The sequence below is a fragment of the Megalobrama amblycephala genome, linkage group LG7, assembly GCF_018812025.1.
Source record: "Megalobrama amblycephala isolate DHTTF-2021 linkage group LG7, ASM1881202v1, whole genome shotgun sequence".
Taxonomy (NCBI): Eukaryota; Metazoa; Chordata; class Actinopteri; order Cypriniformes; family Xenocyprididae; genus Megalobrama; species Megalobrama amblycephala.
In genome coordinates this window covers 53650521-53668635 of record NC_063050.1, presented here as the reverse complement: position 1 = coordinate 53668635, position 18115 = coordinate 53650521, and the positions used below count along the sequence as shown (strand labels likewise).

The 18115-nt window shown below is 35.2% G+C and overlaps 1 protein-coding gene across 2 annotated transcripts in view; it reads left to right on the top strand.

The window, feature by feature from the left end:
- The first annotated feature begins 2521 nt into the window (after positions 1 to 2521).
- Positions 2522 to 18115, top strand: part of gpc6a (glypican 6a) — a 263321-nt gene continuing 247727 nt past the window's right edge. For both annotated transcript variants that reach the window (XM_048198035.1, XM_048198034.1), the window contains exon 1: positions 2522 to 2996. In XM_048198035.1, the coding sequence (XP_048053992.1) occupies positions 2840 to 2996 (157 nt within the window). In that variant the 5' untranslated portion in view covers positions 2522 to 2839. The remainder of the gene's footprint in view (positions 2997 to 18115) is intronic.

The window sequence follows — 18115 nt, the reverse complement described above, 5'->3', positions numbered from 1 at the left end:
TGGCAGCTTGATTCGTGATCCGAACTACTGATTCGAAACAAAAGATTCGTAAAGCTTCATGAAGCAGTGTTTTGAAATCGGCCATCACAGATATTGTTGAATAAAGTCGTTATTTAGTTTTTTTGGCGCACAAAAAGTATCGCTTCATAACATTAAGGTTGAACCACTGTAGTCACATGAACTGTTTTAAATACGTCTTTAGCTTTCTGGACATCTGAAACTGTTAATTGTCTTGCTGGCAATGGAGGCCTCAATGAGCCATCGGATTTTATCAAAAATATCTTAATTTGTGTTCCGAAGATGAATGAAGGTCTTAAAGGTGTGGAGCGACATAAGGGTGAGTAATAAATGGCAGAATTTTAATCTTAATCCATTTGAGTTGAGAGTACATAAATGATTTTAGTTGTGTTAAAATAGCATTATAGAAACTAGGAACAGGATTAGCTTCCTTCTTGACTCAAAATACCACATCCTTATTTGATTTAATTATTTTGAAATGATAACAGTTTTCTGAACTAAACTCGATGCACATATAAGGATACTGTAGTATTTATCAATGTGCATATATTTGGCTGTGTGATTTTTGCCTAATAATAACGACAGCACAGATATGTGGCGCATATGGAAACCTCATATGTTGGAATACTTCAATTCCATTTTTTAAAAATAAGCAGATGCATTCAACATTTATTGAATTGCATGGTGTTTCAGGGACTGACATCTGTATAAAACACCCTCACACAGGCATTGAAGAAATATGAAAAAAGTCAATCAAAGATAAATAAACTGGAAAAGGTGAACTTCATGATGCCTCTAGCAGTTTAACGATTCATAACCTGGGAAAGTCAAACCCTGATTTTAAATGATACTGCTGGTTATTACACTAGACTGTGTAGTGACTCACCGGTGAGAGTTTCCCTCAGGCTGGAACGACTCGTACAACCGCAGGCTCGCCGGCACACAGATACTGAGAACTACGGCTTTGATACTGAGGTTATGCATGAATGGAGGAAAATGTCTTTATTTCTAGTTTTCTATTGGGGAAGAAAGAGAGAAATCTTGAGAGAGAGAATTAACATTAAGACAGATAATATTTCGACCAAATAATACAGTACCATATTTACTATTGCACAACCTCCTGCAAATAAATAAATAAAAGCTAAAGTTAAGAATCTTGCATATTTACAGAAAAGATCATTGATGTTTTTGTTGATAACATTATTGTTCATGTAAACTATGTTAAAACCATTCAAATTGATTTTTCAGTTTTTTTCTCAAATTTTAATCTAGACTTTATTTTATAACTCATACCCCAGTTTCACAGACAAGGCTTAAGCTAGTCCTAGACTAAAATGCATGTTTGAGCTGTTTTAACTGAAAGCAACTTGAATTGACATATCTTTAAATAAATCAGTGCCATTGTTTTGTCTCAAGATGTACACCAGTAATGTATTTTTTTTCAGGTGTATGTTCATAAAAGCTACTTAAATACCCTAATTGAACTAAGGCCGGATCCTGGCTTAGTCTAAGCCCTGTCTGTGAAACCGGGCCTTAATTTATTTGTGTTCACTCTGTTATTTCATGCTATTTTAGTGATTTTGCACTGCTTCTTTAGCCATGCACACAATCACTTATAGTCATGTCAATCTAGCACACATTTTCTGCTACAAAATCCTTTGAATTGCATAAGAAAAGGGCAAAACGTGATGAATAGATCAGATGATGACAGCTTGAGCTTTGAGATTCCAGATCCAGGAGCTCCTGAGGCAAAACTCCATGAGCCGTAAAGAATCCAGTCCGTGTTTTCCCTATTCTAATACTGGCCACTTGGCTGTGCGGTTTTTCTTTCTTTCTTTTTCTTTTTCTTTCTTTCTTTCTTTCTTTCTTTCTTTCTTTCTTTCTTTCTTTCTTTCTTTCTTTCTTTCTCAGCATAAGCAACAAGCAATCAATTGTTAAGCAATAAACATGATAAAGTTTGTTTTCATCTGACACACACACACATATGTGTGTGTGTGTGTATATATATATATATATATATATATATATATATATATATATATATATCCCATATCACATATATGTACTGTTACATCACATTATGGCATTAAAAATACGAGATTAAAATATAATATTTATAATAATATTAATTAAAATAAGTGCAAAAGCTTACAACATAAAAAAAAAACTTTATTTCATTCAGTCTTGTTGTCATGCATGTTTATTTTTGCATATATTTTTCTATAAAAAGACAAAAATCGCATTAACATTAAAATTGATTTTGTATTGTTGTTTATTTTATAATGTTTATTTCATAATAGTATTATCATTTTACAATATTATTTTTATAAATATATTTTCCCATAAATTGAATCCACACTGTTTTTATATTATTTCCAATGAAAGTAATTTTTGCTTCAGCATCTCCTGAGGCAAAACGCCATACGCCTCCACGAATCCAGTCCGTGTTTTTCCATGTTGTCATACTCGCCACTGGGTTGTGCGGTTTGTCTGTGTGTCTCTCTGTGTGTGTGTGTGTGAGTGAGAGAGGGAGGATTGCTACTTTCTCTCCTCTGATAGAAACACAGAGCAGAAGTTGAGAGCGCGCCGCTCCGGATCCATTCTGGAGGTTTCGCCGTTCTAATCGCACACGCGTTCGTTCCGAGAGGATCCGTTGGAGAATTCTGCTATGAGCCGGATGCGACAGAGCGCGTGATTGATCATTGATGAGCGATTGTATGATCGAAACATTTGTCCACCTGCAGCTGGAGACGCCGGTGCGCTGAGCGCGTCTTGGGGGTTTTGCGCTTTTACGCATCGGCTGGATTTGCTCGCAGGAGGGATGTTGAAGACACCTGTCGTGGTTTTCACTTCTTTATCGCTTCTATTGTCGCTGTCATGTGCTGGAGATGTAAAATCGCGCAGCTGCAGCGATGTGCGCCAGGCGTTCACGACCAAAGGCTTCAGTCTCCATAATGTGCCACTCCAGGAGATATCAGGTGAGGACAAGGTGCCAACATCGTGCCACATCACAAACTCTGGGTGAAAGAGGATTTCTGTTTACATGTCAGTTAGAAAGCCTACACTCGGGTGGAGAACAGCTCGTGCTCATGCAGAAGATTTGCCTATTGATCACTAATGGTGTTGATCAGTGATGATTTGTAAATGATTTACATGTGAACTCACGCATGGAATAGCTTATAATGAATCAGAAAAGCTCAATAATTCAGAATGCATATGTTGATTTGATCTTTGAAAACTTTTACTACCACAGTAGTCTTCAGTGTTTGTGGATATATATGGACAGCTGTTACATTCACAGAAAGGCACGAAAAGTTGTTATTGAGCTGATATATGTGTGTGTGTGTGTGTGTGTTTAACTGTTAAACTTATGCATCTTTGAGCATCCAAGTTGTACTTGAGAAGCTGAAGAAATCTCAAAATTCTAGCACATATCAACTTAAAAAAGATTTCGATCATTGTAATATTTGATGTGGTGTTATGAGTTGAAGACAGTTTCCATGTTGTGAAAAAAGAGTTTTGAGACCAAAATTACAATTACACAATATTATTAATGCTGAGGTTCATTTGGATTGTTAAACTTTTGTGCCTTTGAGTAAAACTTTTGACATTGACCAAATTCACCTGCAGAAATCAGTAAAGTATAAATAAGTAAAAGCAAGATTTTCTTCTGAAATTGACTGAGAACAATACTGAAAACCACAGACAGAAATATATAGTTATAGAGTAACACGGCACCTTTTCCTTTCCACCTTCAGCTCAATTTGAATGATTTAGTTGAATCTTGGTAACTACGAAAAATATAATTTTGCATCATCACACACACACAGATGTGAGTAAATCTCGAATCTACCTGTGCATTGTTTGTTTGTCTGTCGTGCTCAGTAAACTCTTCAGTGAGTTTTCCCCATATTGCAAGAGTTGTAAAGCACTGCCTCCAATTAAAACCCACTCATGCAATATAAACAGCCCCAGTAGGTGGCCCTACTCACTCAGGAGGATGAGCCCCTGTTTAGCATTGGATTTATGGAGTCCTTAAGGCCATGGTGTAGCTTTAATTCATACTCCATGCTGCGACATAGATAGGGTTTTTCCCCCTTTGTTATCTGTTGTGAAGTAATCACATTTGAGAGCTTCACCCAGTAAAAGCAGATTACTGTGGCAGGGACATAATGCAGAAGAAGAGAGGACGTTTTAAAGGATAAGATAATACAGTCATAATGTATTTGATCCAACAATACAGTTGCATTTGCCTTAAAATGACATTTGTTGCTCGTTCTGGTGGCAGACGTAGCCTGTTGTAACGTGTTTATGATGTTTTGTCTTTTGTGAGATTTTCTGGTCCTTTACTGATAAATTAAGGATTAGTTCACGTCAGAATTAAAATTCCCTGATAATTTACTCACCCTCATGCCATCCAAGATGGTTATGTCTTTCTTTCTTTAGTCGAAAAGAGATTTTTTTTTTCCATATACTGGACTTCAACAGGGTTCAATTGGTTGAAGGTCCAAATTGCAGTTTCAGTGCAGCTTCAAAGGGCTCTACACGATCCCAGATGAGGAATAAAGGTCTTATCTAGCGATCGTTCATTTTCTAAATAATAATAAAAAATAAAAAAAACATTTATATACTTTTTAACCATAAATGCTTGTCTTTCACTGCTCTGTGATGCACCACGCTTTACGTGGAAAGGTCACTGATGGCGTAGGTGGAAGTACCGAACAAGTGTTTACAAAGTGAACATGCAAAGATTAAGTCAAACGGCCTTTACCAAACAAGGTAAAACAAAGATGTCGGACGATTTTGAAGTTGGAGTTTTTTGTCCTACCGCTGTACTTCTGCCTACGTCATGTGTGACCTTTCTAACGTGATTACGTAATGCGTGGCACATCGCAGAGCTAGTGCAAAGATGAGTATTTGTGGTTAAAAAGTATTTTTTTTAGAAAATGACCGATTGTTTCGCAACATAAGAACCTTATTCCTCGGCTGGGATCATGTAGAGCCCTTTGAAGATGCAGTGAAAACTGTAATTTGGACCTTAAACCCGTTTATATAGAGAAAAATCCTAGAATGTTTTCCTCAAAAACCTTCATTTCTTCTCGACTGATGAAAGAAAGACATAAACATCTTGGATGACATGGGGGTGAGTAAATTATCAGGAAATATTAATTCTGAAGTGAACTAATCCTTTAAAATGACATTTGTTGCTCGTTCTGATGGCAGAAGTAGCCTGATGTAACATGGTCATGATTATGATGAACCCGCAGTATGTGTGTACATGAAGTGTTTTTATACATTTCTAAAATAAGATTTTCTCGTGTCCCTGTTGTCTCACCTGTGAGCGTGTTGTCTTCTGCTCATTCTCCAAGGGCTCGATCCCCATGAGCATGTGTGGTTTCATTGCAGCAGTATATATGTCTCTTGTTGATGTTGGTGCACATCTATATATAATGTATGCTGTTGCATCACTGATCCATAATATAACAGCATACAGGAGCTTATGCAGGAATATTCATGCAATGAGAGTCTGAATCAGTTTTGTGACAAAAGCAATGGTCTTTAATTCAGTATTTTTTTTTTTTTTTTTTCTTGTGTAAATCGCAAAAGAAGATGTTTTAAAGAATGTTGGTAACCAGACAATTGATGCCACCCATTGACTTCCATAGTATTTTTGGAAGTCAATGGGTGCCATTAACTGTTTGATTACCAACATTCTTTAAAATATCTTCTTTTGTGTTCAGCAGAAGAAAGAAACTCATACAGGTTTGGAAGAACATGAGGGTAAGTAATGACAAAATTTTCATTTTTGGGTGAACTATCCCTTTAAGATACTTGCTTTGGCAGTAACTGTTGAATACGTGTGTGTTGGAGGCTAGATACAGTGGGACCAAAAAAGCATTTTGACACTGAAGTCATACTTCAAAATTTTTGAATGCAATTGCATTAGATACCAAATACCAAAGCAATTGACCTTTATGTGAAATGAAAGATACCGCACTTTTCTTGCTAAACATTTCACAGTTTGTTTGGTTTGGTCAGTACTGTTTGTGGTAACTTGAGGACAACGACTTGATATATCTACCAAAATCACAGAACGAAGCACCAGCTGATTTATAGACACTGAGCAAAAATGACCCGTAATTGGAGAAAACACCTGCTTAAACCAACCTAAGTAGGTTTGTTGGTCTCAGCTGGCCGGTAAGATGGTAATGCTGGAGTGATTTAGAAGGCTTTTTGGCACTTGTCAGGCTATTACTATGTGGCAGATCAACTAAACCAGCTAAACAGCTTAGCTAGGCTGGAAGAGTTATGTAACTCGTCTTCAACTCGAAAAGATGAATTATTGCTGAGCATCATTTGTCTGCAGATGACATTTGCTGTAATTGTTTTACCATCTAATGCAATGACATTTACACAGTTTTTAAGCGTGGCGTAAGTGACCAAATGAACGTATGTTTGTGAAGAGTTTGTTTTATTAGGCAACAATTCCTCCAGCATCTCTCCACTTTATCCAGTGCTTTTCTCTGTCATTAATGAATACATAATATCAGTTTTACAATTCAGAAATGAGCTGAAATCACTCAAACATGAGCATCGTCTCCCAGCTAATAGGGAACGTTCTCCTAACTTTAGCTAACGTTCTGGCAAGGTTCTCTCAAAGTTACGAGCAAACATTCTTCCAGTAACCTTAATAGAATGTTTGGTCAAAGTTATCTGGTCTTTAATAATGTTCTCAAAATGGTAGCACAAATATGTTTGGAATGTTTTTTTGTTGTTGTTGTTTTTCCTGAAATCTTTTAGCTGGATGTTCGTCTAACATTTTATTAAAATGTTAAGATTTTTTGTTTTCAGAATATTCAGAGAACATTCAAAAGCAACGTTCACATAATGTTTGAAGAATAGAGAAAAATGGAATGTTCCTTTAATGTTCACATAACCAAGAAAAAAAAAGACTGGACGTTTTGTTTTGAACATTCACTTAATGGGAGCATCTGAAAAACATTTTTAGAACTAGATTTTTTTTTTTTTTTTTTTTTTTTTTTTTGAGCTGGGCCTCCTGAGCTCAAAATTTAAAGATTTATAAAACAAAAGCCAACAGCTTTTTTGTACTTGATATTCATTTATAGAGTTTAGGGATAAGTCATAGATTTCAGAACAAGCTTAATTTGAAGCAGACACATGTGGGGATATTATATCAAACTTTGAGACACATAAGGCAAACAAAACAGACATTTAAACAAAATAAGTTAAATCACTCCCTGCTCTCCCCTACTACAGTACATCAATGTCTCATCACAGTCATGGGTGTGTGAGCACATTCCACATTACACGGATCATACAATTCCCAAATCATGAGATTAGATTCCTAACTCTGGCCAGAATCAACGAGACAAACCCAGTGGAACTCTGTTAGTCAAAGCACAAACATTTAAACTACATGTAGTGGGAAATACTTTTGGGGTTTTCATGTTCTATGGTGACTTCCCATAGACATAATGATTTTTATACTGTACAAACAGTATATTCTATCCCCTACCCCTAAACCTACCCATCACAGAAAACTTTCAAACAAACAAAACAAAAACAACAACAACAAAAAAACATCACTCATAATCTGTTTTCCTCATGGGGACGAAAAAAGTCCCCACAGGGACAAGGATCTTGGTTATTGCCATCTTTTTGTCCCCATAACGTAAGGTTTACCAGGACCGCACACACACACACACACACTAGTAAAGCATGGCTTTTGTCCTCAGATAAATCATTCGGCTGATTAATCACACGTGTCTGATTGTTGCTCCTCTCATGAGCTCATTTGAGATCTCAATGGGCTGTTGTTTGTGTGGTGAGCGTTCAACGGGTAAATCGCTGCCTGACAACACCGAGGTCATCTGGGAAGCATTACATAGCATTACACGAGCTTCATCATAAATAGATATTTCATATGAAAAGGATTTTAATTTGTCATATTGTATTGTCTGTGTTTGCTTCTTTATTTGTATTTATCTTCAGTTTTATAGTCTTACTTTCCTCAAACATTCTGGTTAGCGTTAGAGCTACACTTCTGCAGTGATTCAGTCAGAACCGCTGAATACTTTAAAGGTCCCGTTCTTCGTGATCCCATGTTTCAAACTTTAGTTAGTGTGTAATGTTGTTTTTAGAGTATAAATAAAATCTGTAAAATTTTAAAGCTCAAAGTTCAATGCCAAGCGAGATATTTTATTTAACAGAAGTCGCCTACATCGAACGGCCAGTTTGGACTACATCCCTCTACTTCCTTCTTTAATGACGTCACTAAAACAGTTTTTTGACTAACCTCCGCCCACAGGAATACACAAGAGTTGCGTTTGTAGAGTGTGTTTGTCGCCATGTCGTCGAAACGCTGTTATTTTCATCCCGCAGTCCAATCACCGGGTCTGATTCCGGCTCAGATTGATAGGGTAAAATTAAAGACATGTTTACAATAACACTGAGCGCGTGCATCTCCACGTTATGGTAAGAGGCGTGACCTTTCCGGGCAAGATGCGCTCAGAGCTGTCGAATCACAACACAGGAACCGCTGGCACAATCAGAACTCGTTACGTATTTCTAAAGGAGGGACTTCATAGAACAAGGAAGTCATCAGCCCGTTTTTATGACAGTGGAAACAGCGGTATACAGATAAGTAAATTATGTGAAAAATACTGTGTTTTTTTACACGCGAAACATGAACACATGTTATATTGCACACTATAAACACAATCAAAGCTTCAAAAAACCACGAAAAACGGGACCTTTAAATGAAAAAAAAATTTCATATAAACTTTTTTATGTCATTTTAACCTTAGGCATTGAAATAATTTGAAAAGTTCTAAATTAAGTTTGTTTCCATTCGATGGAATGTTCACAATTCAATGTCAGTGACAGTGTTGTGTAATTTGTCGTCTTCTATGTATTTATTTGCATACTGATTTGTGATTGGTCTTTTCTTGCATTTATTTGCATACTATATTATGATTAGTTTTACCTTTATTACACCTCTATCCATCTATAGACCGCATGTGCCAGAGAAACAAGCGTGCAGCCATCTTTAGAATTTTGTGTTTGAACTTTAGAATTTTGTGTTTGTAGATCTGTATTTTCTATGACATCGCTGTCGAAGAGTAATAAGCTGGTGAAGTGGACTTACTTATTGTAGAGTTAACTGAAGTTATCATGAGCATTGTAAAACTTGAAGCAGATGTCAAATGTAAGTAGACCGGGAAGATTTTAAAATGAGCGGTTCATTCATAATTTCGTAAGATCTTACCTTCATGCTGTGGAAATACAAATCTGAAGATATTACTATATATTTTACTATCTTGAATTGTTTTGTACACTTTCTATACTTACTTTAAGAACTTTGCAGCTGGATTTAACTACTATCAAGCATAGGCGCCGATTTATGTTTCTGCCGGTGGGTGCCCAGTGCCCCACATCAACCCCTCCCCATTACATCCATATTATATTATAGATAATCCGGGATTGATTTTTGTGTTCCCTAATGGTCTCGTGGTAGCGTTTTTGTTAATAGAATCAGATGTCCAGCCGTGCTCTAATTATCATATGTTTTTTTCCCCTCATAAAGTTAAAAGAAGTTCATTAATGTTTGTACATCAAGAGCAGGGACATGTTTGTGTGCACGTTGTTAGTGATTTCCCTGGAAAGAAGAGTCGAGCGATAGATTGATGCGCATGTCTAAAGACTAACTTACACGAGCCACAACGCATGATTTAAAAAAAACAACACATTTCAGCGCTAGTTCCCTTCTTATTTAACTCAAATCAACGTCAACTGGATATTTTATTTGCATTATATCCGTGCAGCAAGATGACAATTTCGACCCAAAAGCACATTCTTTTCACGAGTGTTGTCGCGAGTCATGCTCTCGCTGTTATCTGATGCAAGAAGAGTTTTGAGCGCGCGCATGTATCTGATCGAGAGCAGATCCATTTGTGCTCGCGGATCTATTGGATGCGTTCTCAATATTTGCCATTAAAATATCGCCATATAAACGGCCTTAAATAAACTATAAAAATATGTGTCTGAAAGCTCCAATCGATTTTTTTATTGGTTAAAATCAATGGAGAATATCTCATATTTTTCCGTGGGTGCTCGACCATTTCCGATCGGCGCCTATGCTATCAAGTATTTTTGCAGTTAGAACCCATCATTTTTGTCAAGATCACAGTTTAGTTAGGGCCAGTACGGGTTTTGTTTGACTGTTTACAACGTGATAGATTTATTTAGTGTCCAGGACTGCAGTACCTTATTTGTTACTTAAAAGTAATGTGTCCCAAACGCAAAAGGAGAGAGAACTTATTAACTGCACTGTAATCTCTAACGCTCAAAATAATTAATTCATTTGAGTAGAGCAAACTTAAAATAGTTCAAACAAATTAACATTTATGAGTACTGAGAACTTTCTTTTTCTTCTGAGTTCACAAATCTGACACATTTTAAGTAATCGGAATTGTTTTGAGTTCAATGAACTTGTTTCTTTTCATTTAGACAAACTTAAATTTAACTGAAACTGGTCTGGGATTTCTATTTCCCAGCATGCTTTGCCATGGCTCTCAAAATGGAATATAAATGCTAAAATGAAGTGTTTTATAACAATTTTTTTTTTTTTTTTTTTTGTGCAAGATTAATGTTAAGTAGGAGATTTAGTAGTTTTTAATGTTTAGCTATGCTAATTCAGAAGAATTTCTGTTTTTTTTTTTTTGTTTTTTTTTAGGGGGTGGTTACCATCATGTTGACAAGTGAAGCATGAGCTTAGTTTGAGAACAGGTATAAGTTTAATGTTCTAGTCTTGCTCATTCAGCAACTGCTATGCCAATCAAAACATTGTGTTACCAATTAGCACGTTAGCATTTACTGAATTAGCTAATTATGTTTCCGATACTAGCTATATTTAAATTGAGATTAGACGATAATTTTTAAATTAAATTATGATTTAGCTTACTCAAATACTTCAGGTTAACAGCATTTAACATGTATAGTAGCCTACAAAATAAAAATCTAGTTTTGAATGATGTAAGAAGACTTCTCATTTATTTGTAATGAATTATCTGGCTTTTTAAAGTATTTAATTCACTGGATTTTCTAAAATAAAATAAAAACCATTTTCACATGGTTATGTAGTAGTGTATATAAACCATGTTATCATTATATTTCTAAAAAAAAGTCAACTGTGCTGTGATATAAACAGTTAGTGTTATATAGAATTACTCATGGTCTGAGATATGAGATTTTGTCCGTACCGCCCACCTCCACCACTGCTGCTATTTTATTAAAGCTCAGGACAGTTTGACAGATACTAAATGGACTTATTTTGCTGGGGGAAGGCTCTTCTGTCATATCATAGCGTTTCAGCAGGCGCTTCTCGCATGTTCAGCAAGATCTTGGACACGGCTCCATGTTTAATATCACATCCACCTGTGTCTAGGGCAGCACTGTTGATCCCATCTGTCTGTTCCTGTCTCTCTGCTTCACTCTTCACTTCTTTCTCTCGTTGTGTCCCTGTCTGTCATCTAATCACTCTGCTTAATGAAAATCTTGGCCTCTAAATGTCAGGAGCTGGTGCAAAAGGCTTTGATCAGTGTCGTGTATGCACTCGGCCTGTTTGTCCAGCGCCCGCGGATTGAACGACATCCATTTGCATTCATTACAGAACACAGACCCTGCTCAAACAGAGCGCGTTTCGCCAATGTCGTGCCAGTTAGGAGGTGAACGGAGGTACAAAGAGAAAACATGAAGGAAAAAAAAAATGCTAATTTATGTGAGAAGAATGAATTATGCTGCCGCTGTCATCAGTACCAGGTGAGGAAGCAAAGCGTTGCTTGAATACATCAGAGGAATATTTTATATGATCGTATATTCAAAAGAATACCATTAAACCATAAGATATAATATATATATATATATATATATATATATATATATATATATATATATATATATATATATATATATATATACACACACACACACTGGCATTTCATATTTCATTTAATTTAATTTCACATTCACATTTCATACACATAACTCTCTCTCTCTCTCTCTCTCTCTCTCTCTCTCTCTCACACACACACACACACACACACACACACACACATATATATAGCTGTAACACTTCACAATAAGGTTTCATTTCTCAAGATCAGTTAACATGAACTAACAAAGAACAATAATTCTACAGCATTTATTAATCTTAAATTAAATTTAATCTCCACATTTACTATTATATTTTTTAAGATTAGAAGTTGTATCTGTTAACATTAGTGCACTGCGAACTAACATGAATATGAACATTTTATTAACTTACAATAACAAAGGTTAATAAATAATAAAAAACATATTACACATTGTTAGTTTATGATAGTTAATGCATTAAGTAATGTTAACTGAAGTTAAAAATGAAGTGTTATAACACTGCCCAGGAAATTCCTGTGAAATATCTCATTTTATTTTCTAAGAAAGAAAATCTTCCATGTTTGGTAAGGACCTGCAGTGTGAGTATGTGATGAACTGTCCCTTTAAGGCCTCCACAGTTCATTATAGAAACACATTCCAGTCCAAACAGTATATGTTTTCATTTGATTTCATTAGATTTTTTTCCCTCTCATCACTGGCAATGGAGAAATCTAATGTTAGCTCAAGGCCTGTATGTAATATGGCAGAAAACTCAAGTCTGGCAGTTGCTTGATGTAAGGACTTCTGGGAAATCCTCCTACAACGCCTCCAGTGATGTTCGCAGAAACAGAAAATTATTTATAGATTAATGTATTTATATCAAAGGCTGTTCCTGTTGTTCACAAAGTTGCAGACGTGATTATTATCATCCATCCAAGGTCAGAAATTTATTCCCACTATTGTAACTGCCAAATGCTATAGTGAAAAATTGGCTACTCATAACTTTATTTACCTCAGTGGAAGTTTATGTGAAGGATTTATTTCTCCCAAATGTTCTATCTATCTATCTATCTATCTATCTATCTATCTATCTATCTATCTATCTATCTATCTATCTATCTATCTATCTATCTATCTATCTATCTATCTATCTATCTATCTATCTATCTATCTATCTAATCACAAAGACTTCATTTATTTGGTCAAAAATAACTGTAATATTATAAAAAAAAAATAAAAAAAAAATACTAAAGTTCAAAATAACTTTTCTATTTCAATATTTTTAATCTGTAATTTATTCCTGTGATGGCAAAGCTGAATTTTCAGCATCATTACTCCAGTCTTCAGTGTCACATGATCCCTCAGAAATCATTCTAATATGCTGATTTGCTGCTCAAGAAACATATCTGATTATTATCAATGTTAAAAACAGTCATGCAGCTTAAAGGGTTAGTTCACCCAAAAATAAAAATTTCTGTCATTAATTACTCACCCTCCTGTCGTTCCACACCCGTAAGATCTTCGTTCATCTTTGGAACCCAAATTAAGATATTTTTGATGAAATCCGAGAGGTATATGACTCGTCCATAGACAGCAATTTAACAGACACATTCAAGGTCCAGAAAGGTACTAAAGACATTTTTAAAACAGTTGACGTGTCTGCAGTGGTTCAACCTTAATTTTATGAAGCGACGAGAATACTTTTTGTGCACAAAAAACAAAACAAAAATAACTTTATTCAACAATCTCTTCTCTTCCCTGTCATTATCCTCACGCAGTTGACAGCTTCTGTGTTTACGTCCAAATGCTGGCTCAGTATTGGCCAAAGCTGATCACATGAGCAGGACGCATGCACGAGACGCATGCATGTAATGCTAACGCAGGAGCCAGCCAATAATGAGTCTGACGTAGAACCTGGAAGAGCTGGACGTAAACAACATATGAGAATGACACAGAATAGAAGAAATTGTTGAATAAAGTTGTTATTTTTGCACACAAAAAGTATTCTCGTCGCGTCATAACATTAAGGTTGAACCACTGTAGTCACGTCAACTTTTTTAACAATGTCTTTAGTAGCTTTCTGGAGCTTGAAAGTATCGGTTAAATTGCTGTCTATGGAGGAGTCATATACCTCTCGGATTCCATCAAAAATATTTTAATTTGTGTTCTGAGGATGAATGAAGGTCTTACGGGTGTGGAATGACATGAGGGTGAGTAATTAATGACAGAAATTTCATTTTTGGGTGAACTAACCCATTTAATATTTGTTCAGGATTCTTTGATGAAGGGAAAGTTCAAAAGAACATAATTCGAAACAGAAATCTTGTGTAACACTGTTACTTATGCTCAATTTAATGCATCCTTGCTGAATAAAAGTATTAATTTCCTTTAAAATAATAGTGTTTCATGGTCAGTATGATTTTCTCTCTTCACCTCTGACTGGAAGGTGTGGCAAAAAGTTTATTTTGGACTGTGGCCGTGAAGTTACAGTTCAACAAATTGCCCGATATGCATTTTGCTTTACTTTTTTCTATCCATGTCGTTGTTATTTTCAGGAAAAATAATGATTTCAAGTGACTGCATCTGACATTTGAGACAGTAATACACTAATTCAGATTCACCGTGACCCACGGCATGTGTAATTGGTTTTTCTTTACGTCTCCCAAATAATCCGAGCATAAATATGCCTCAAACAAGCTGCTGCCCCCGAGGAGAGAGGCTCTAGAAAACACTTAATTACTGCTAATTAGGAATACTAACACAAGCGCATCAGGTGTTGTACACACGGCTCTGGATTAGATGGTGGCAGCAATATTTATCCCTTCAGAGGACGTGCAGTCACACCGGCATTAATAAATTCAACATTAATAAAGCTCAAAGACATGTTTTTATTAAATGGCTAAAGCCCACAAAAAGTCAATTTACATAAGTTAATTATTTGGACAGCTTTTTTTTTGCCACAGAACGGCTGAATTTGATTAATAGTGTTTGGAAGGTGAGCTGCATTAAGGAGCTGAGCCGAATGGCACCCTGGAGAACGTTCAGATGTACAGGAAGTAATGAAAGCATTAATATTGTGGAAATTGACTGGTAAAGGAAGTTGTAGCTTGGACATAAGGTGTTTGGAAGCGTGGGCGAGGTGAGAACCCAACGCTTTGTTTTCCCTGTCAGTCGTGAGATGCTGATAGCATTGCTTTCTTGCCTTGCCGTCTCCCCTAGAGCAGCAAGAAAACCAACACTACATTATTCTAGCTTTGCTTGCGGCGCTTGTAGTCACTGTCAGCATCATTTGGGAATGTTTTTGTTTTTTTCCTCCAAATGTTCTTATTTTCCTCTGCTTGTTTGTTTTCCAGCGGTCTGACTTTGTTAACTGTGATGTTCTTTAAAGCAATTGATGTCAAAGAAGACTAGTTCTAGTTCAAAGTGAGCATCACTATTACTATAGTGTATACTTAAGATAAGGGAATTGAAGGTATCTGACAAAGTATTTCTGTCTGTTTGTCTAATATCTATCTAGTCATCATCTATTGTCATATTTGAATAAAGATAAAGTAAATCCATCCATCATCATTTTTAAATAATTAAAATCATCCATCCATCCAATTTCTTTTTGAAATAGTTAAAATCCATCCATCCATCCATCTATCCATCCATTGTCATTTTTTTAAATCATGAAAATCCATCCATCATCCATCCATCCATCCATCCATCCATGTTCTTTTTGAAATAGTTAAAATCCATCCATGTATCTTCATTTTTAAATAGTTAAAATCCATCCATCCATCCATCCATCCATCCATCCATCCATCTATCTAATTTCTTTTTGAAATAGTTAAAATCCATCCATCCATCCATACATTGTCATTTTTAAATCGTTAAAATCCATCCATCCATCCATTCATCCATCCATCCATCCATCCATCCATCTAATTTCTTTTTGAAATAGTTAAAATCCATCCATCCATCCATACATTGTCATTTTTAAATCGTTAAAATCCATCCATCCATCCATTCATCCATCCATCCATCCATCCATCTAATTTCTTTTTGAAATAGTTAAAATCCATCCATCCATCCATACATTGTCATTTTTAAATCGTTAAAATCCATCCATCCATCCATTCATCCATCCAGTTTCTTTTTAAAATAGTTAAAATCCAACCATCCATTCATCCATCCATCCATCCATCCATCCATCCATCAAATCTCTTAAAATAGTTAAATCCATCCATCCATTGTCATTTTTAAATAGTTAAAATCCATCCATTCTCGTAAAATAGTTCAAATCCATCCATCCATTTTCTTTTTGAAATAGTTAAAATCCATCCATGCATCTTCATTTTTAAATAGTTAAAATCCATCCAACCATCCATCCATCCATCCATCCATCCAGTCTCTTAAAATAGTTAAAATCCATCCATCCATTGTCATTTTTTTAAATCATGAAAATCCATCCATCATCCATCCATCCATCCATGTTCTTTTTGAAATAGTTAAAATCCATCCATGTATCTTCATTTTTAAATAGTTAAAATCCATCCATCCATCCATCCAATTTCTTTTTGAAATAGTTAAAATCCATCCATCCATCCATAAATTGTCATTTTTAAATCGTTAAAATCCATCCATCCATCCATCCATTCATCCATCCAGTTTCTTTTTAAAATAGTTAAAATCCATCCATCCATCCATCCATCCATGTTCTTTTTGAAATAGTTAAAATCCATCCATGTATCTTCATTTTTAAATAGTTAAAATCCATCCATCCATCCATCCATAAAATTTCTTTTTGAAATAGTTAAAATCCATCCATCCATCCATACATTGTCATTTTTAAATCGTTAAAATCCATCCATCCATCCATCCATCCATCCATCCATCCATCCATCCATCCATTCATCCAGTTTCTTTTTAAAATAGTTAAAATCCATTTATCCATCCATCCATCCATCCATCCATCCATCCATCCAATCTCTTAAAATAGTTAAATCCATCCATCCATTGTCATTTTTAAATAGTTAAAATCCATCCATTCTCTTAAAATAGTTCAAATCCATCCATCCATTTTCTTTTTGAAATAGTTAAAATCCATCCATGCATCTTCATTTTTAAATAGTTAAAATCCATCCATCCATCCATCCATCCATGCATCTTCATTTTTAAATAGTTAAAATCCATCCATACATCCATCCATACATCCATCCAGGAGGTGAGCTATTATTTTTCTAAGGCTGGCATTCACCTGGTAGACGATGAAAAAAAAAAAAAAAAAAAGAAAGAAAGAAAAAAAGAAGAAGAAGATACTGTAAAATGCCTCTTGTGACTGTTTTGAAATCACCTAGAATAACAACACTGGCAACCTTGTGGTGTTTTTATTATTTTTTTTTTTTTTTTTTTTGCATGGGCAAACCCCATAAAAATCTAAAAAACTTAGCAAAACTTTTTTGCATTTCTTATCACGTTTTTATTTTTGAATTGTATTAATTAATTTATTTGATTTGTGCAATGTTAAAATGATGTATTAAAAGTGAAATGACAAAAGCATATTGTGTTGGGGAGATTGTTTACAAAGGCCAGGCGATTGTGGTTTCATTTCAGAACACAGAACATCATTAATCAAAAGGGTTTAAAGTGCAGCTCTGACATCTAAACCATGTGATACTTGGCTTTTAGATGCAGATTTGTTCAAGCTACATTTTATAGCCGACCCTCTGCAATATCTTGCCAACTCACATTGATGGGAAATTTATGGAAGTATCACCTTGGCTGAACCGTGCGCCTCTTCTATTAACGTTGGCCTGCAGTGAATCACTTATTGTTTAATTTTTATGCGGCATTGGTCGTCTGCAGTGTTGAACTTTGAAACTTTTGGCAATCTGTAGTTTGTTAGATTTTTTTTTTAAATGCATATTATTGTTTGTGATATTTAGTAGTATTTCTCTTGTATATACATTTTTAAATAGTATATATTATCAAATTTATCTAATTATATCTGAAAATAAGTAGCAGTTGAATATAATAGCTATGTTGTTAATTTTAACCTCTAATATTATAGTAATGGACCAAAATGAGAGGGTTCCCTGTATAGTTTGCAGTATTGTTTGGGAGAGATTGTTTTTTCCTTAAGAAAATCAAACTATCAGTATCGATATTGGCAGATATC